This window comes from Thalia democratica, chromosome 2, assembly GCF_965202585.1.
Source record: "Thalia democratica chromosome 2, ktThaDemo2.hap1.1, whole genome shotgun sequence".
Lineage (NCBI taxonomy): Eukaryota > Metazoa > Chordata > Thaliacea > Salpida > Salpidae > Thalia > Thalia democratica.
Genome location: NC_139166.1, coordinates 30,885,887 through 30,908,722, shown reverse-complemented (window position 1 = coordinate 30,908,722; position 22,836 = coordinate 30,885,887). Strand labels below are relative to the sequence as shown.

At 24.5% G+C, this 22,836-nt stretch overlaps 1 protein-coding gene across 1 annotated transcript; it reads left to right on the top strand.

Annotated features, from left to right (window-relative positions):
* The first annotated feature begins 6,567 nt into the window (after positions 1-6,567).
* LOC145828537 (uncharacterized) lies at positions 6,568-13,792 on the top strand. The gene is made up of 6 exons (XM_082936292.1): positions 6,568-6,619; positions 6,873-6,927; positions 10,044-10,691; positions 11,301-11,372; positions 12,173-12,235; positions 13,480-13,792. Exons 1-6 carry the CDS (start codon positions 6,584-6,586, stop codon positions 13,530-13,532), a joined length of 927 nt encoding a protein of 308 aa, XP_082792418.1. The 5' UTR covers positions 6,568-6,583; the 3' UTR covers positions 13,533-13,792.
* Positions 13,793-22,836: the final 9,044 nt, after the last annotated feature.

Genomic DNA, 22,836 nt, shown 5'->3' with positions numbered 1-22,836 from the left:
AAACAATCATATATTTTTAAGTTAAGAACTATAAGTATCATAAGTCAATTTCATAACAGTTGAAAAATTAAATATTTTTCTGAACTTTTTTACCAAAAATGTTAGTAAAAGTGTATATCACAATACATACCTAAATTTACTGATGGGTAATAAGTACTGATTCTATTCTTAATGAGAGTTTTAAAGTTATCTTAACTTCAAATAAAAAAAATTATGAAATATTGATTTTGAGGACAGTTATAAAGCTGATTAGACCTAAGGCGTAATAATTGCTGAGGATTTTTTCAATCAGAGGTGCTAAAGTGCAGATGGTCTTGATCTACCACAATTTAAGGAACCCTCCAAATCGCCTCACGTTAACTAGCATTACTTCTGTTGTAAACAGAATTCTTTAAGCTTGATTTTAAACTGTAACTGCGCTAGAATTTTTGTTATTTTTAGAATAAATTCGAAAACCGTTTAAAGATAAAGCTTTTTTCTTTTTCAAGTTGCGGGTCCACTATTGGGGTAATTCTTATAACAATTCCTAAATTTACAATTATTTAAGGTAAAATATACTTATTTCGTAACAAATTATATTAAGTTTAAAGCTTATGACTTGAAAACTAAACAATTAGTGATCTAAACTAAACTTAGTCAGGATACTTTTAAATATAGCTTTAATTCAAAGATGTTATTTAAAAAAAGATTATTTGCCTAAAAATTATCTAACTAAAATATTTATTTTTGTATTTTTATTTAACTTTTATTATACTTATTCCATGTACATAAGAATTATCATACAGTTTATGTATTAGAACTTAATATATTAGTCTTAATTTAATCGAAATTAACTTAAGGTTTTTTTGAGATCACGTACTAAAAGTTTAACTTTTGCATTGCAATTTTTCAATACGAAGTCTTAGGCGAAGTATGAAAACAGTATTTAGATTTGTACAACAAATTTGTAAACAATGTTTACAAACAAAAAACATTAACGAAACAGTTTAATAGGGAACTAACAAAATAAATAGGCATTTACTGCAACAAAAAGTTATCATTTGTCATCGCATTATGTTGTTACTAAAAACAACTTTGTTTTGAACAGCATGAGTTCAGCATAAAACTTTTGGAGGTTTATATAACACTTTAGATAATAGTGAAAAAGTACAAAGGCTTAGTAAAACCGTCAGAAAAAGTTTTATTTATAAAATTTAGAAAGAAAAAAAACAAATGATAGCATTGAAAAATCTACAAATTTGTTGCATATTAGTTAAGTTTAAAAGGTTTTCAGATTAAAATTCGTCTTTAGTAAACTTATGATTAATTAATAGAACTGAAACACATTTATAAAACTAAGTAAATAATAGTGAAAAATATATTACGACGTAGTAAGTCAAAACTGTAAGTCTGAAAGATTTTTCACATTATATTGATATTTTTGTATGTAAAAGTATATTTAAATTAGTTTAAAAAAAAATCCTTTTCCGATATAAATATTAAATTAAAACTATCTTAGTAAGGAACTGTTTGATGTAAGTTATTGTTAATAAATAGTTATTGTTATCGATGAGTTTAAAATAAATAAAAAATGCCAAACAATACATAAAGTAATTATAAAAACCTATATCAATAAGAAATTAAATCTTACAAACTTCTCATCTTATACAAATAGTATTATCGATAAATAAACATTTTTTTTTTGGAACAAATCCTAAGTAAAAAAAATGTTTTTAATAAAACTATCTTAATAAATTCAAAAAGTGGTAAAATTATTGAAACAAAAAAGAATTTGAATTGCAAAAATTTTTGAGTTTATGCGACAAAGTGCAATGTCTGTGATAAGCACTATGTTGGATAGATAATTACGTCTTTTTCCCAAAGATGGTGCTCTCAAAGACATAACTCGAAGAACATGACCACCAGTCGACAAATGATCGAGCTGCACTCAAACTTCACTATGCCAATTGCCAACAAACATCCAACATCGAGCAAAACCTTTAAAGAAGCATATTAAATCACTTTTACAGACTCAACAAGCAACCATACGAACTTAGAATATTTAGAGAGTAAATGGCTTATTTTATTACAAGGAAATATAAGTATAAATAAAACAATACTAATAATTTTTTTATAGATATTGAATCAGGTTTTTAATTTCTGAAGCAGTGCTCCTTTAAAAAAAAGGGCAATTTTCTGCCTGTATCTACTTGTCCCCCCGCCCAGGCCAAGTATAAAATAATTGAATTTAAAATAAAAAAATATTTTAATTTAATTCATCAAGTACAACATATTTAATCTTTTTTTCCACGATGTTTATCATTTTCCTGAAACATTAAGTCCATTAAAACTATAAACTTAAAATCACCTTACTAATCCTCTGCAAATTGTACCATTTTAGGCTTTGAGTTGATTACAAAAGCAAATTATTGTATATTATTATAAAAAAGTAAAATAACCAATAAAACCTTTGAAAATTCTGCTAATATTAAATAATGTCCCTTTAAAAATCGCTTATTGGTTTTTAAATGTAATCATGTTTGCTTTAAAACTCTTGCCATGCAATTATCCCAATCTGGTATACTACATTTTGTTAGTTTTCAATTAAATACTGTTTCTTTTTCTTATAAATATTAAAATAGAATAAATAAGTTTTTATTAAAAACTTTATAGTTTGTAAGCTGGTAAACATACACCTTTTTACTGTTTATTTAAGATTAACAGCAACAAAATATAGTTTTCAACATAAGTAACCTTTGGTTGCATGCTACTTAGAAAATCAAATTTTAATAACTAAAAACTACAAGTTTTAAGCTTTGACCTCAAAAAAAAAGTTCCAGGTAGCAGCATCGAAAATCTGCGAATAATTTGCCTAAATCAAAACATGATTAATTTTTCATATATAATTTTATAGTTTTTTAAATCTATACCCTTACCCCTGATCCAAACATATAAGAAATAAATCAAAAAGTGATATTAATTCAAATTGAAAATAACATGAAACAATTACTTTAAAAACAGTTTTGATATATGCAAGTTATTTTTAGGACTTTGAAGCTACCCATTCCAGATGCAAAAAGAAAAAACAATTGCACAAACCAAGGAAGTAGCTTAATAAAAAGCTGCAGTTTTTAAACTTCTACAAATAACTCTTTATTTTTTGATTTTTCTTGATCTTGCTGATAGTTTTGGATAACTATGGGTAAGTAATATAGAAAAGTCAGTTTAAAGATTAATATACAATGCAGCTTTAAATCAAATTACTGCACCATTTATTCATGCTATTTAGGTTTGAATTTTAAGTGTTAATTTATAACTTAATTATATAGAAACAAAATAATATTCTTAATGATTCTAAATTTTTATTAAAAAAACAAACTACAAGAACTTAGTTTATAGCAATAAGTCTATATGAGTGATTGAAAGATTTAAAAGAGTATGATTTTAATATGCTTAAATGGAACTATGTATAATGTTTTTTTGTTAAAAATGGGATATATTAATTTTTTTAATATGACATTAAAATGTTTTCATGTTTGTAAATTTAAAATAAAATACTAATTTTCTATATAGAGTTTTTATTTTCTGACCCATGGGGTAGCACTAGATGACCTAGTAATAAAAAAAATAAATAAAAGAAATGCTTCAATCAGTACCCTTTTAAAAATGAAATAACATAAAATCGAAACTCAAGTCAGTTCTATATTAAAAAAGTCCAAAAATAACAACAGAAAAGAATGTTTTGAATTTTTTATGCTCATTGAACAAATTTTATTTATAAAAACTTTTAAATTATCTTTTTGAAAATAGTATTTTATTTAATTGACTAAAGAAAACTGTTAACTACACAAGTGTTACAATCAAACTAGTTTTAAGCTGGTCAGCCACATGTAACAAGGCAAATAAAAAATAATTTTCTAAAAACAGTTAACAATTTTTAAATTGTGAGATTATATAAGATCTATACAAACATAAATTTCTCACATTTTTTATTACATTAAGCAGCATTGCCTTAGAAGTTTAGAACAAGAGTTGACAGTTATAAATCAAGTAAATACTATTCATAATAGACCCAAAAAATCTAGTGTCAGTTTCAAATTTCCTGTAAATTATACTTGAGATCTTTTTTTTGCTCTTCATTTTTAACCTCCGGTTATCTAGTTTAAGTTAAAAAATTTTAAGTTTGTTGAATGAAAAAAAAAAGATTGCAGGCTGCACTTTTACTCTTTCCTGGCTGCAGTTTGCTGACCCCTGTACTAGTTCTTATTCAAAGCTGCTTATATAACTAACGATTGAAATTCATAAATCACTTGTATTTTCTTAGTATTTGAATTAAAGAAAATAAATCTACTTAAAATTTTTAATATGGAGGAGCTTTTATGTTTGCTAGGCAAACTTTACCTAGTGTTCTATACTTGTTTTATAAGCTGAATAGCACGTTTATAAAGCCTCAACATTAAACCTGAGACTCTATAACAAAAAAAAATAACTGATGAACTTTTTTATTTTAAATAGGTAAATTAATTGAATATCTAGCCTAATCAAGATGACACACAATTTATATATTATTTTTAACTATTCAAAATATAAATTTAAGCGTTTGTTAACAAAAAATCCTAGGAAAACAAGTTCACTGGAATACATAATAATAACAATTTATACAGTATCCTTCTTTTATTACACTATTACATGATTCCTTCATTTCATAGCTCCGTTGAAGTGTGTTAATCCATTAACACACAGAATCATGTGTTAGTGTAATAAAAGAAGAATCCTGTAAAATTAGTTATTATTATATTATATTTATCAATTGTTATTTAAAGATGATAAAAAAATGCAGTTTTTAATTTTTTGAACCCAACTAGTTTTAAAAGGCTTTTCCATGTTAAAGATTAAAGTACACAAGACAAATTTTATAAAAATACATTACATATTATTTCATAAATAATCTTTTTCTGTAAACTGCTTTGTTTATTTTTTTATAAAATGTGATGAAAGTCACAAGATAATATTGTCAATACACAGCAAAACATAATCATAAAAGTTATAAACTGTAATGGTAACCGAAATTTATAAATACAGTGTTGCCAAAAAACCTGGAATCCGGGAAAAATTTAAAATTTGAGAAATAAAAAATACCTAAAATTTTGAACAAAAATCAATAAAAACCTGGAATTTTAAATCTTTTTACATCTAAATTAACATATTTTTAATTAACTAATTTCTATTAGATACGAAAAACATATCATAAAGGTATACAATTTTTTGATATGTTAATTTTTTTTTTATTAAAAAACACAAAGTAGCTTAACAGTATGTTTTCAATTTTTTAAACTGTTTAAAACATTTTTTTCCATTAATTAAATTTTAGACTAAAAATGGACCAAAAAACTTGTTTTTTTGAAACCTAGAAGAAATTCAGAAAACCTGTGAGAAATTTACAAAAAACTTATGAAAATCCTGATAAGGCAACAAAATTTTATAAAAAAAAGGAGTTATCAACTTATGCAGTCCGTAAACTTCTTAAACATTTTAATTAGATTACTAGTTTTAAATATATAAGTGTACTAAGTAGAAGAGTTCAACTTGTATTTTATTTAAGAAGCAAATTTATTTAAAAACGGTATTAAGCAACTATTTTCAAACTTTTAAAATCTAACCTTAGCAAAATGTTAACAATTCTTTTGAATCAGTATTTAAAATTTTCAATTATAATAAATTAAACAATGACAATAACAATTAACTTATGCTTATAAAACGTTTTAATTTTTAAGAGATTTTAATACACATTTTTTTCTTATATGGAAAGGATCAAGAAATTTAAGGCTTACTGCTTATAAAATAAAGGAAAGAGTAGATTCTTAGTATATTTAAAATTCAAAAAAAATTGGCAATGACAGTTTTCTTTTGAAATGTTATAGTAAAATGACTATATCTTTATAAATAATAAAAATATTTATTTTATACATAAAACAAGTCTTTTTCAACAACACATATATATTTCAACAATTTTCTTCAGTGTGATTACAATTGTAACAAGGTAAAACAAATTTTAAACTTATATAGCCTTTTTAATTATATGAGAAATTATCAATCAATTAGCAAAAAAACCCTAAACTATAACAAAAAAAAAAAAAAAAAAAAAAAAAAATTAAAAACAACAAGGAAAACGTAATTAACTGTAACAATTTAAAACAAAACAAAATTAGTCTAATTTAAACAAGGATAATGAGTAATCAAATTCTCTTTGTTTGCATAATTCTGGCTTGTTTAAGTGAATATAAATAGCTTCTATTTTAATTAAATCAAAAATGTTACAATTGTAATCACACTGAAGAAAATTGTTGAAATATATATGTGTTGTTGAAAAAGACTTGTTTTATGTATAAAAAATTAAAATTAGCAGACATATGTTTAAAATTTTAAAAATATTTATGTTCTATAAAAATTATTTTGTAGTATTCAGTTTGATTTTTCAAATAAAAAAACATTGTTTAATTTTGAAAAAAAAATATTTGATCTAATTTTTATGTAATTTATTAAACAAATAAGTTCTTTTTGTCTAAAAAGTGTTTAAAAGGTTTCTAATAATAAAAAAATTACAATGCATGATGACCAAATAAAAAAAGTTTCTACAAAGGTTTGTTTAGTTACACTCAATTAAAAAGCAATTAAATTTTAAATAATAAAAACTATTTTTATAACAATAACAACAAAAGATTACAGTAATAACTATATAATAACTTTTAAGTGTTGCCAAAACTAAGTTTTAATTTTTTTTCCAAAAAATGTAAAAAGTAAATATTTCTTTTTGAGACTATATTGAAAATCCTTATTTTGGAGATTGTTATGTACTTAAATTGAGTAAGTAGGTATAATTTTTTATATCTTAGAATAAAGTTCATGAAGAAAGAAGAAAAAGAAACTTTAGTGATCTACTGTTGAAAGGTAAACGAATAAAATATTTATTTTTACTCAATATGAGTAGAGTTAATTTCAAAATTTAATATATCAAAATATTTTTTGGATTGAAATTGTTAAATAATTATTAATATTATTTTTGTAACTGTTCAAAAATATAGGTTTAATCGTTTGCTAACAAAAAATCCTAGTGAAGTAACTTCACTGGAATATAAATAAAAACAAATTGTACAGTAATCTTCCTTTATTGTACCAACATATGTTTCTGTGTGTTAATGAATCAACAAACTTCAACTAGGTTCTGTAAAAAAATAATTACTGTAATGAGAGAGTAAAAGCTTAGAATAAAATAGGTGTACACATGTTTTCATTAAAAAAAAATATTTTCTACAGATAATAGTTAATAATAGATAAAATACTTAATATTAAATCCGACTGCTATAAAACTATATGATGTTTGTGATTATTAAGTCTAAAATAAGTAAAGTAAGCTAGATTACACAACAAAACAACAAATCATAATATAAACAAACAAACAACTCACGTCAATGGGAAAAATAGTTGAAATAACCTCATTTATATTGTGACGTAATTATTAGTTGTAATGAATGTATTTTTTTCATTAGTTAACAACAGTAAAATCTTATCTTTTGCATTAACGTGAGTTGTTTGTTTATATCATGATTTGTTGTTTTGTTGTGTAATCTAGCTTACTTTACTTATTTTAGACTTAATAATCACAAATATCATATAGTTTTATAACAGTCGGATTTAATATTAAGTATTTTACCTATTATTAACTATTATCTGTAAAAAATATTTTATTTTAATGAAAACATGTGTACACCTATTTTATTCTATGCTTTTACTCTCTCATTACAGTAATTATTTTTTTACAGAACCCAGTTGAAGTGTGTTGATTCGTTAACACACAGAAACATATGTTGGTACAATAAAGGAAGATTACTGTACAATTTGTTTTTATTATTTTTGTACTTATGCTGATCTCATAAATACTAATCAACTTTTAAAGTTTTTATATTTAAAGTATAAATTGTAATCTATCTCTAATTAATTTTGCTTACTTTTATTATATGTGTATTTCTGATGTAATTTATAATAGTTAATTACTTGCTCAAAGTTTATTTTTCAAGTTATTTGCTAAAGGTAGTAATTGAAAAGGGTTATCAAATGTATATATTACATGTATTTGCTCAACAAAACATATTTGAATGCGATGTGTCTACGGTTTCCGTATAAAATTTCCAGTACTAAAATTTTATTAAAAAATTATTGTTATCTTTGTAGCAAAATGTTATTATTGCTTAAGCCATAGTCTACCATGTCAATTTTGTTTTTATTTATTTTTATTTATTCAACAGTTCGAAAATTCAAGACAGCATTAAGTGTTTTATCTATATTTAAATGGTAGCAACTTAGTAATGTCAAAAAAATAAATGTTAGCATTAAAAGCTGGTAAATGAAATTTGATTTATCTTTGTAACATACTTTTTATTTTTACTTAATGGTGTTTTTGTATTTCATTAGTTGTTAGTTCTCCATCTGTTCATTTTTAGTTCACTTTTAATGTTTTTTTTGTTCTGTATTTAATACTAATCAGTAAAGCTTTGTTTTGTATTTATAAAAATTGTGTATTTATAAAAACAAAGTTCCAGATGAGCTTCTCAATTGATGCAGTCAATAATGCTTTGCAAACACTTGTTTTGTAGTGTTTATTGTTAAGGCTATAGGCTAAAGGTAAATGACCTTTTTCACAATTTAGACTTATTTTATTGAGTTTTAACGAAATTACAAGTTGCTTTTTACAGATTTTAAAAACTCAAAATAATTTAAAGATTAATCTGGTCGAAATCTAGAGTACAATTACAACTAGTAGTTAAGTTTTCCTAAATCTAAATATTGGATTGAAAAGCACAATGGGCTAAAAATAGGATCAAGTGGCCATTTAATTTTTTGGTGAGCATAAAATCAAACCAAAAGTATACATACCTAAATAGAACTTAGTTTTAAATTTTCAAAACTATTTTTTAAAATAGTTTATAAGTAATGTAGTTTTTTTAACCAGTTTTTTCTTTTTAGAATTTAAAAATAAAGTTTTAATGCTTAATATTTCTTTTTTCAAAAACCTAGTTTCCAAAACTTCACAAGATGTTAAAAGTTTTTATTTTTAGCTATTTTATTTATTTGTGATATAGTGTTAATTGAAAATAATAGAAATTGGTTAAAAATTAAGAAATTAAGAACTTTTTTGGTTTGCTACTTTTCAAAAAATACTAAACAATCTGCAACATATTGCTTGCAAAAACTTCAAAAAAGCTTTGTACCTACCTAGAAACTGAATTTCAAATATATGTGTGTAATTTTAGTCTTTCTATTGTATATGTTATAGCCTAAAAAACAGATGAAGTTTCCTACAGGTATTTTAATTTGTACCCTTGAATTACCCTAAAACAGGGTTTCCCAAAGGGGGTGAATTTTCAATAACTTGGGGGCAATAACTGGTTAGGAGACTGAATTAAACTAAAAATCCTGGGGTTTGACATGAAGTCAAAAAAAAAAAACTTGATGTCCTAAGTTATTTATAGGAAATTCGAAACTTTCACTAGATGTTATGGGGATACCATTTTTTATTTTGAAAAAGGGTCAATTGTGGAAAGGAGTTTGAGAAACCTTGCCCTAAAAGCACTGATGAATCATGAAAAAGGTTACACAAAAAATATAGTTTTTAAACAACTTAGTTTTTAAAAAACTCTATACCATATCAAGAGAAAAAGGTAAGCAATAAGCATAAATGTAGTTATTTTTGTTGTTTTTTTTAGTTTAATAAGACCTTAAATTTGAGGTAAAATTATGTTTTGTTTTGTTTAAATTTTTGGCATGAAAAAAAGCAAAAATTGATCGCATTATAACTTTACTTAACTTATAAAATGTTGTTATATAATGGACAAACTTAGCAAAAGGATTAAAACAAAAACATTTATGAAAACAACACATCCAGCTCTAACCGTCTGTATATTACTTAGTTTGATCTATTAGTCAAAAAAAGTCCCTACAATTATGTTTTGCTAATATGACTAAAATAATCAAATTTTATTTAATAAATATATGAAATTTGTACGTAGACACAGATACTGAAAATGACTTAAGAAGATCAAAAAGAAGAAATAAAAAAGACTTTGAAAATTATTTCAAATGGTCTTCAAGCGATGAAAGCGATACTAATTCCGACCTTGATCCAGAATTTATTCCAAATGAAAAAAATAAGTTTAAAACTGAGGAAGATGATGAAGATAAAACAGTGAAAAAGCAAAAACTAAAAGAAACTTCAAACAAAAACAAACCCTTAATTAATCAAGTAAAAACTCAATTATTTGTAGGTAGTCATGATAAAACAAGTGGAGGTTTAAAAAAAGCCAATCCTAAAGATGATGAAGATAAAACAATTAAAAAGCAGAAACTAAAAAAAATTTTAAACAAAACCAAACCTTTATTTGATCAAGTAAAAGCTGATCTATTTGTAGCTAATCATGATAAAATAAGTGAAGATTTAAAAATAGCCAATTTAGAACAAGAAAGTTACCAAAGCAATCTTGCCATAAGTAAACTTAAAGAAGAAAAAATATGTGTTGCAAGTTCTTACTCAGTAGAGCAAAATCTAGCAAAAACAAGCCACTCCATTGAGAGCACGGATTTACCTAATAAGATTAACAATCAAGCTAGTGGAATGCCAGGTGTTGTCAGAATTTCACTAGGACGACGTCGAAAAAAGAGTTAGTAGTTTTTATTAAGGAACATTTTAAAACCAAACTAAGAAAAAAATTAATAAAAATGAAAATACATACTTTTACTACGAAAACTGAAGTTGTCACAAAATATTAATTTCAATATTTTTACCTTAACCTGCTATTGAGATGATAAACAAATTTTTCTTAAATATTAGAACTTATCAATAATCATGTTAAGAGTTGCTAAATTTCTAAGTTATAATTAAGCTCCGGTAAGTTAGTACTTGAAACTATTTTATACGAAAATATATTTATTCTTTCAAGACTTATAATAAAAAACTTAGTTTGCATAATTAAGTATAAGTTATAAGTATTTTTAAGCAAAAAAATAAAAATATTATTATTTAATTGATGAGGTCTTTGACTGAAACTTAGTTGGCATAATAAAGTCTTGAAAAAATAGATTTATTATTTCACCTCTAGTACTTGAGATATCTTTATTTGATTTTAAAAAATCGAAACAGATAACATAATACAAATATATCTAACATCGATTAATATCCTCGAAATAATTAATATAAAAATAGTTGGACAAATCCTTTATGTTTCAGATATAACAACTAAGTTGCATTTTAGTTTGTATTTTAATTTCAGCAAGAAATACAACAACATCTTCAATAATTCAAGCAAAAAAAAGTGAAAAAATTGAGGCTAAACCTAGTACAGGTTTTGTTTTGATACTTATAGATTTTTACTAATATGTTAATGGTGTACTTACATGAAATCATTGAAATTAGCTTTAACTTTTAATTATAAAACTGGATTATTACTTATTGCACTTAAGTGTTTGAACAATATTTTCTAAACCGTTTTGTAATAAAGATTGTAGTAAAACAGTTACGTAGGTTTTACATTATTTAAAAAAGAAATGTTTTAATGTAAATACCTAAGTGTTCTAACTATTGCCAAAAAACCTGGAACCCTAGAATTTGAAAATTTAGGCAAAATAAAAAAGGAACTTGAGAAATTTTGAAAATAACCTAAAAAAAACTTGGAATTTCAAAAAAAACACTAAAAAACTAAAATAAAAATAGAAATTTAAACTTTTCCAACAAAATTTCAATTAGATACAAAAAACCTATCATGAGAATTAAAAAAGAAATTAAAAAAAAAAACTTTTTAAAGTAGCTTAATAGTATCTTTTCACTTTCGTTATACTATTTAAGACAGCTTTTTTACCTTAAGTTTAATTTTATACTAAAAATAGACCAATAACTTGTTTTTTAAAATCCTGAGAGAAATTCAAAAAATCTGGAAGCTATTTACAAAAAAACTTTGGTAACCCTATACTTAACAAAATTGGATTAAATAATTAGTCGGAAATGGATTAAAAAAGTAAAAAAAGCTGAGTTTTATAGAATATTACTTAAAATGTTGAATGTTTTTAAATAATGAAGGTAGAACTTTTACAATTTATAGTTGTACTAAAAGTTACAAGTAAGCGAAATCATGTATACGATTTATAGGTTTTAACTTGGAACCTAGCACTTCAAAAATAAAAAAGCAATTTAAGAAAGAATTTCTTACAAGTTAGTTTTAATAAGTTGATAGTTTTATATTTTTAAAAGATAATCAAATTAATCTAGTTTTGTTAGAGTTTGAAGTGAGTAAAAAAAAGACCATTGTTTTTCTAGGTTGATGAAAGTAGTTTTAAACAAAAAATGTTTTCGATTTATGTATAATAGTTGACTTTACAAAAGCTATGTATGAAAGTTTTATATAAATAAAAGTGATTGAAATAAATTATAATTTAAGTTTATGTTAACTTAAATTGTTGAAAGATTTTGAAATCTATAAAAAAAGACTTAAATTTTAATATTTATAAGTTTTTAAAATCCATAAAACTTAAGCTAGTTCTGATTTGTTTATTAATTTTAAATAATTATGTTTTTGTTTGTAAAAAGACTAAAAACAATTTAGATACCATTTGCAACTAATAATATACAGATTACTCATTTTGTTTTTTATTTTATTTCACAAAGCTTTTCAAAACTATACAAGTTTCATTTTCAAGTGATAAATGTTAAATGAATTTTGAAAAAATTTTGGTTAGTAAACAGCTAAAAAAATAACTTTAAATTATCACGTATGAATAAATTCAAAGTTTTGCAAGTAAAACTAATGTAAAAGTATGTTTATTAAAAAATTGTTAATAATTTTGCTTTTCCATTTAGTGCTATTTGCGTATTTAACTTAAGTCGCTGTTCCTCAATCAATATTGATTCCAGGCTGTAGAGTTTGCTTGTTTACATCGTTTCAAAACTTTATTTAGTGAAATCAATAAGCTATTTTTTTAAATATGTTCATTTAAACTGTTATTTTTGGTAAGAAATATTTTTTAGATAAATAATTTTTTGATAAAGAATTCAAAATTTAAAACTATCATGTACGATTTTATTTGTCATTGCTCTTATTTATTTAGAATCATTATTAGCCCAATTTCAGTGATAAAGATGACTAAGAAAACTAAGATGCCTTAGTTTTTAAACATTTATTTTAAGTATGAAGTATGATAAATCGAAGTTGTGGACATATATGCTATTAACGTTACTTAAACGTTTGTCAGTTGTCACCAAAGCTCTCAGTTAATAAATTTAAACTTAATTCCTACCATCACACTTAAAACATAGTCTATAACTTTGATTGTATCTTTAAAACTTACCTTATACCATTTGTTTCATACTTACATAAAGTTATATCTATTATAACGAACAAAAATTAAAAAGTAGCAAATAAAAGTGAATTATGTACTTAATACGCTCGTATTTTTCAGAAAAAAGAGAAAAGATAATTGAAATTTTATCATCCGAGGAAGAAAATTATTAATTTAAGTTTTATTTTGTCTAATGCCCAGCAAGAGGAGCTGTAATTTGTTTATGGTATAACAAAAAGTTGTTTTATTTTAAATTTAACAGTTAAACTAATCATGACCACCTTTCGATTTTTGTTTATGTTGAAAGATTTTTCTTCGTGCGATTTGGTCAATTTTTGTTGCTTATACAATATTAATACCACTTGTACAATATTAATACCACACATTTTAGACTAATTCTTAGTTTTAATCATCAGGCTTGTTCAGCTACACTTATCCCTCTTTCACTTTCTTTTGTTAATTATGTTAAACTGATTTATTTGTAATTAAATATTGTTTCAAAAAATGTTGTCTTTATTTTTATTACTTTAAACTTTTTAAAATTAAAATGAAAAAAAAAAAAACGTTGGTTGAATGCCAAAAGCGTAAAGAAAAAAAAAAAAAAAGTTACTATGTATATAAATCCTGTATAGAAAAAAATGTAAAAAAATTTAACTTATTTAAAATAAACAAATGCTAAAGCATAAACGATATGATATTATACATTATCTGTATATTAGATATGTATATTTTGCCTTTGTTACTATTCTTGAAAGTTAAATTGTTATTACTGATAATTTTATATGCTGAATTTTTCATATATGGCTAATTAGTGTAAGATGGTACTTTGACATGTTAATAACGTACTAATTAACATTTTTATTTACTTAAACTTGGTTTTATACAGTTAGTGTAAAAAAAACAATACATTTTTAGGTATATTTGTATTTTCTACTTAACGAAATTATACTACTTATTGGCAATAATTTTTGAGAAAGGAAACAGAATTTTTATGCGGGTTATTACAATACAGTTTAAAATTTTTTAATAAACAAAATGCATCTTTTATGTAATTAATTTGAAATAAAAGTAGTTAATGAAAATTAAAAAAATAAATTAAATCACTACTAGTTACAGGGTTGCCACTCGGTCAGGAAGTCAGGAAAAATTAAAAAAAATGACAAAAGTCAGGAAAAAATGGGGGGTTTTGAAAAAAAGTCAGGAAATTTGTTAAAATTAAAAAAAAAGTCAGATTTTGTCATTTTGAATTTACAAAATTCCTGGTTTTCCAAAGCCTTCAAATGGTAAAAATTAATTAAAAGTCCTTTAAAGTCAGAAAAAAATTCCAAAATTTTCCTAGATATTTGCAAAAAAAATTAATTTTATTTCCAATGCCTTCACCTAGTATGAAATAGTAAAATATCCTTTATAAAACTGCAAAAATTTTCTATTAACATATTGAACAAGTACCCTACTTGAACAAGCAGATTTTGTAAGCTTTTTAGTATTGATGATCTGTAGCAAGGACACTTCCATAGTGAAACTGTGATATATACACAAAAGTTTATCGAGCATAAATTTAGAATCAAAGTGTTTTTTGTTTAAATAATTGAGTTCTTTATAACTAAGCAGTTAGTTAAGTATTTTATGTAACAAGTTAATGTGTATATTTTACCTCTTTATAATTTTTTCAAAGTTGTTTAAATTTATAAATTAAGTTATAAGAGAGGTATATGCCTAGATTAATTTTACTTATTGTTTGTATTTTTTGTAGAGTAACTTAAGTTTTTAAAGTATATAAGAGTAGATTTATTTGTAAGAAACTTTGTACTAAATGATAAGAGGAAATGTTTTATACAACAGATATATAGTTTACTTTTTTATGTCTTTTTTTACAGTTACTTAAGTATATTCTTTTTTAATCGATTTTTAATTTAAGGATGTTATAATAAATAGTTAGGGTAGTATTTTATTAAACTAAGTGTACAATTTATATAAGTAAAACTAATTTGAAAAATTCAGGAAAATTTTGGTAAAAAGTCAAGAAATTTTTCTCAGCTTGATCAGTGGCAACCATGTAGTTAACTTTGTATTTCGAAACCACCTTAACTTGATAAATCTATTTAAGTTCTAGTTTTTAAATACTTCTCAATACTATTTTTGTCTATAGACAGAAACTTAGTCACTCAAACTAACCATTTACATTAAGGCTTTGAAACGTACGACCCGCAGGCCTGATCCGGTTCGCCAAGCAAAATCTTTCGCCCGCGACGTATTAAAATAATTAAAGCAATTTATGAATATTAATTAAAGTTGATTTTTTATAACAAATATGCTCTAATTGGACCTAAATTTAAAATATAGTATAAATCAGTTCATATTAAATGATCATTTCAATACAGTTTTGCTTTTTAAGAATTTTAATAATAAAATTTCTAAAACTACAGAGTCCGCAAAGACTTTTTTATAAGTTTGGCTCACCGGCTGCATAAGTTTATTACCCCTAATTTACACACTGAAAACAATTAATTAAATATTTTTTACCACTTTCAACTAAATAACAAACTTGCATTTTGTTATGTCAGTATTCCAAAAGTATGATACCTTTAAGAACAAAAGTTTTGCAGTTATTCTATTTTTACAATAACCGTTAAAGATTTACGATTTAAAATTATGCTTTGGGTTTAATTTATCTGTTTAAAAGAAATTTCATATAAATGATAAAAATAACTTGACTGTGAGTTTCTTTACAATGTATATAAAACATCGTCAATCTTGGATTCGGAAAACAGAAGAAAAAAGAAGCACTTTCAACAATTTTATAACAAGCTCTTTTACTGTGTTTTCGAGCCATAAACATGAAAACACGCAAAAAATTATTCTATTCCATAAGATGTGTATCAAAATAAGGTTTCTATTTTATTTACTTTCTTAAAGACTTGTCTTAAAATAGTTACATTCTACAAAAAGCTATCTTTTAGTTCACATAAAAAAACTTCAGAAAATAAACTAAGCAGAACATTTTAATGTTAACTTCTGTTTGTTGCGGCAAAGGATTTGATATATGTAGAAGTTTGCATATATTTGTTAGTGCGTTTCTACTATTAACGTTAGTTTGACTAAAATATTTTTTGAATAGTTATTGTAAATTATTTTAAACTATTTTTTTATTGGTTTATACTAATTGTATCAAGTTAATGTAACAAAATAAACTGTTGAACTTTTCTACCCTAAAGAATATACAAAAGGTTAAGGGTATAGATTTTGTTTAAATATAAAGTTTATAAAAATAGTTCCGAAGTATTATTTCAGAAGCCTTTATAAGTAACGGTCCAAACTTATTAAAAACATCCTTAGCAGACCGTTGTTATTTGAAAAGTTCTACAAAAAATATTAAAAAGCTGACTGTGATCAAATCATTGTTAACTTATTACTGTTTATTTCAATGGTTGCTAGCCTTTTATAAGACACGACCCAATTTTTCTAGGAAATTTTGCCCGCGGGACGCATTATATAGAAAAATGTCTACCACGGGCCACAAATATTTAAAAAAATTGTAGAACTCACTAAAAACTACTTTTCTAAACCGCAAATGTGGTAAAATCTGGTATAAAAAATCTTAAGTTACCACAAATAATTAAATTAGGTGCTTAACTGTTACTTTTAACCACATATACATATTTTATAATGTTTTAGCATTAAGTACATTTTTAACTTTACATTTTGACAGCAGTTTGTTAACCCCTTGTTTACTTAAAATCAAATTAGGTATAAGTATGTAATTTTTTGTTTTTAAATCTTAATTTTGGTTGTTTTACACAAGTGGTTTTCAAGCTAAAATATATGCCACGGGCCGGAGATTTCCGATGGGTAGCCCTTAGTTTCCAATTTAAAGTTTAAAGATGTCAGTTTTTATTCAGTTCAACAGTTATTATTTAAGTTAGTATATTAAAGTTTCATTAAATCTATACTATACAATTATCATACAAAAAAGTCATACGAAATTAGCTCATTTTACAAATTTAAATGTCTATGACGTTGAAAAGTTTTATTAATAACCTCGACAAAACTAAATAAAAATATTTCAACTTTCGTTAAGTTGGTAGTTACAGCTTATATACTATTGCTAATACTTTTTGCGACTCAAAGTAATATTGATTGGAAATGTCTGTGGTTTCATCATCATCACGTATTTCAATGCAATCATCATTTGAATCTCATACCAAGTTTGTTGTTTTATGTTTAAATTTCATGTTAAACTTTCTAAAGCTTAGTAATAATTTTAAAAGAAGAACAAGTTTTTTCATGTTCAGAAGCTAAATTATAGATAGAATGTTTAAACAAAGTTAAAAGCTTTTCAAAACTGTACATATACATTCACATAAAAGTTGATTATATTTTAATAGTTAATTGCAATCTTTTAGATGTAATCCACCAATTTCAAAGCCTAAAATGAGATTAAAAATTTTTTTAATTTTAAACAGTATATTTTCCCATAATTAAAGCTAATTATCTTTAGTGTTAAGAATGTAAAATACTCTAAAGGAAATTTTATCTATAATATCTTACTTATTTTCATATAACAGTGATGAGATCATGCATCTTCTTCAATTGATTAAGAAGCAAAAAACTGAAAGGTTTATTAAAGGTCAGCGACCTTCGGCAATGAAAATTTATCCTGATGACATCATCTTTGCCTTCCTATGTTTGGGTGAAGAAGTAGAAATGGCTTTTGATGATTTCAGTCAAGATAATCATGTTTGTTTGATTAGATGTTTTTTGCTAAAAACTATTTTACTCAGTTAGTTTTGTTTAGAAAACGCGTTTACATAAGAATATTTAATTGTGAAAACGATTTTGGCTTATCACCTTTAGCCGTTTATAATATTTCTTATGTAAGATTTCATTAAACATATTAGAAAATACAATATATTTTTTAAACTACTTTAGTGGTATATAAGAGAAAGACCACTATAGAAGTAAAACATTGTTTTGTTTTTGATAATCATTTTAATAAAATCTGAATTGTCTACTTATATGCACTGAAGTTGAGAACTTTTTGTTGTTCGATTTAAAAACAAACTTCATACTTCCAATAGATAATAAATAGCCTATAAACATACAAATAATCATAAACTACTTTTGTTACAAATGTAAAATTTGTAAAAATATAATAAATTTTCTAAACTAATTCATTCATACCAATTATAATTTGATAACCATACGTTATATGTAGTTTGCAAAAATTATAAAAATAGCAAAAAATTAAAACACAGAACTTGAACTGGTACACACAATTTGAGTACGAAAAAAGGGAAAAGGGAATGTTTGAGAAGCTTGACGTTAAAAATAGAAAAAATTGGGGCTCTGTTCTTTCATATGAAGGTATAAAAGTCATTCTAATATTTTATATAATTGATAAATTTGTAGTTCGTATTAGTAGTACATTACTTTAAATTAAGTAATAAAAAAGCATTAAGTATAATTTTAAAACATCTTTCAGAAAAAAAACGTGTCTACATGACATTAAGATACTTCATGTCGGCAAGAGACGTTGATATAAAGTAAGTCAACAAGTTTTCCTATAATTAAAAAATCTGAGATTAATATTTAATCTTTAAACTTATATTATTAGAGTAGTGATTAGTTTTAATTTAATGACCAATGAATGACTATTAAAAGCGATCTTTATAAAAAAATTAAACTATTTATAAGAAACGTTTGAAATTTTTACAGCAAACTTTCATTGGAAATGAAAGTTTTCGGTTATAATCTAGTGCAGTTGTCTGAGTACACTAGAGATATTATTTTGAAAACTAACGAAATAAGAGCTTTAAATAACAATGATGGCTACCAGCAACAAAAGACGCAACTTCGCTTTGTTCTTGGTAAATAACTAATCTTAATTGCTTTAATAAATGAACTAGAACCTCAAAAATAATTAATTTATATACTTTTAGATAATCTCTGTAATGTTGTGACACAAATTGTAGAAAAGGCAAAAGCTGAAGATGAAGTTAGTTTTTTTATTTTTGTTTGAAAATAAACACTTAAAACTTTATTAATTTAATACTATACCATAAAACAGTTGCCTTTAGTTGGACTGTACGAAGACACTTTTAAGTTTAAACAGCTTAAAAAAGGAAATGGAAAAGTTTTTCAAGCTTATCGACTAGCCGGTTAAATTTTTATAATTTACGGTATTTTAAAAATATAATTTTTTTGTTCTGTTTTCTTTTGAATTTGTCAGTATCAGAAACTGCTTCATTAAAGATAAAGACTTGTCTTATACAAGTATATAATATTTTTTTTTGTTTAAAGCCGCTAGTATAAATGATGGTAAATATTTTGTGATAGATTAATAAAAATATTATAAAATATTTTTCTTTTTGCAGCAGCATTTAAATCATTTGTGTTTTTTATTAATTCTTTATAAGTTTTAAGTAGATAAAATAACTAAATTAAAACCTTAAAACTTTTTTTTTATAAATGCAGGCTAGCTGTTTGAAATATTTTCCAGTAGTTGCTAAAAATGTAAATATGATGAATACTTTAATCCAATTTGTTTTTTAATGGTTAAGGGCATAGGGAGAGTGGGGTGTAAAACACATTTTTCACAATTTGATCTGATTTTTATAGTTTTTACTAAGCTACAAGATGGGTTTTACGGATTTAAAAAATTCAAAATAACTTTTGAGATATAGCCGGTCAAAGTTGGAGGCAACAATAGGTTCTTTACGGAAGGCGCAAACTAAAACGGCAAATAACTAGAAATCTTTAAAATTCTATCTCCTACTACGTTTTTTGAGATAACTACCCGGTGAAATTTTTAAGTAATTATCTCAAAAAATATAGGAGAAGATAGGTTTTTAGTGAAAAAGTCTATTTTTGCCATTTTAGTTTGCGCCTTCCATAATAAACACGTTGTTGCCTCCGACTTTGACCTGCTATATCTCAAAAGTTATTTTGAATTTTAAAAATTCATAAAAAGCATCTTGTAGCTTAGTAAAAAATATAAAAATAGGATCAAAATGTGAAAAAAAAAGTGTTTTACCTCCCCCCCTATGCCCTTAATTTATTTTTAGGTTCTATAACTGTATGCCAACTTTCAAACCATAACAATTTAAGCATTATATGGTGCAACTATCTATTACACGAGATAGCTATTAAACAGTTTAATACTTTGCAGTTCTTGATAAAAAAGAGTCCGCTTTTGAAAATTTTTCTACTTCGATACCAATAAAAGAATCAGTTAGAAGTGTTAGATCTAATAGATCATCGGAAAGTTCTTTTTTTGAAGCTATAGTACCACCACGTCGATGGTTTCCTCATTATAAAAGTGAAACTGATGTGAAACAAGATGGTTTGTTTACTGCAAATCTTCATTTTCAACATATTTTTGCTTAAAAATTTTTACATACATTTTTATTGACTTTAAGTGACTAGACTTTTGTAAAAATTTAGTTCATATGATATTGAATTCAACGTTGTAATCTATACATGTATAGACAAATATTATTTTTAGAATTAAATAAGCTAGTTTTGTTTTATTTAATCATTAGAAATGAATAATAAACGAGCTGTTCTCACACCAAAGAAGGCAGCAATTACAGTAATACAATCACAAAGTTCTTCGGAAAATTCTTTTTTTGAACCTATAGTTTCACCACACCGTTTGATTCAACAACATAAACAAGGTAGTTTGTTTGTTTTTATACAACTATGTTTGTTTTTATTATTTTAAACTTTTCATTATATATACAAAACTAGTTTTGTAGTCAAAAATATATCAGTTTTACTTTAAAATAGTCGTTATTAGAATTTGTTTGTTTAATTAAAAACTATTATCAGTAAATCAACTTAAAAAGAATAATCATTTTTTAAAAGTAGTGAGCTTAAACTTAAGAAGCAAATTTTAATCTTTTAAATTTATTTGAAAAATTATATGTAAAACGTTTAATAAAGGACTTGATGAACTGGACAATGAAGTAGCATCAATTAATAAAGATTATCAGGATTGTAAAGAAGGGTCAAGAAAAAGCTCTTCAAGAAGTAGCTCTTTTTTTGAAGCCATAGTTCCACCACGGTACTGGTTTCCTGATTATAAAAGCGAAGAAGAAGTTAAAGAATGTTTGTTTTATAGTTTGTATATTGTCAAGTGTTACTTTTAATAACATTTGAACATTTAAATAGTTCCAGAAGAAACACTTTCGAAAACGCAAGTTTCAACTGAAGTGACCTTTAGCGAAAAAACTCCATATGAAAGCAATTCTAGTAACAGCTTGCTGATGGCTGAAAAAGTTTCTTATGAGAATCTTTTTAATCAAAACAATACTAGAATGTTAATACCTGCAGCCGGGTCAGAAAAGTTAAGTTCAACTCGAAGCACTGAAAACAAAAGTAAAACTTTATCTTATATTTTAAATAAGTTTTTATTATTTTTTACTAATTTATAGTAAATTGCAGCTAAGATACCAAAAACTAGAGCAGAATCTGAAGAAGAAATTTGGGCCATGCATAATGGAATGGCTCGAAACTATTCGGTAAATATGTCTATTCCAGCATGTCAAAACTCAAACAGATTTGATGAAGAAAACAATTCTTTATATGGTTACGGAGCTCAACGATCAGGAGAGATTGGGTTCGAAAACTCTATAGGATATTGTAACCAGCCACAAAAACAAATTCCATGTCAAACTAGTATATGGGTTAGCATATAATTTGTAAACGTTGTATAAAAAACATAAAAGCTAACAAAAGTTTACTCTTTTTCTATACAAATAACTACCATCTATGTGTTGTATATACAATGATTTTTAATTTTAGCATATTTAGTAACAGTGTTCTTACGTAATCTAAGCTTGTTCTTGAACTAACTTATACAATTGTTTTCTAGTCACCTCATCGTAGTGCCGGTTATTCTGATTATAATCGTCAGGAGTATTTTTACGGAGGAAACCCAACTTCTGAAATTTTTAGGTTTTCTGAAGAAGAATTGATAGAAAACATAAACGTTCAACAAGTTTGTTTTAAAATAAAACTGTACCTTAAGCAAATTAAATTGATAAAAAAATATTTAAGTAATCACCTTTACATATTTGTAAGCTTTAAATTTTACATCTTTAGAAAAAGAAAGAAAATAATGAGAGCTATCAGAATTTAAAATCTAGGAGGTCAAACCAGCAAGTAAGTTTATATTAATATTTTATTTTTCAATTTTAATTCTAGACTGATATTTAAACAGATTGTATTCTATTGTTATTACCATTAGTTCAAGTAAAAAAACAGTGATAAACTTAAATGATTTTTATTATAAATAAAATGATCTGCAATAATATTTTAAGCGTACTAAATTATATAAGTACTTAAAGATTTTTATGTTTTAGATTTAAGGCTTATTAAAATATGTTTTTTATAGGTTACATCATCGTTTGACCATCCTAACAATAAATCTTATTCAAACTTATCAAATGAATCAAACAAAAGACATTCAAATAG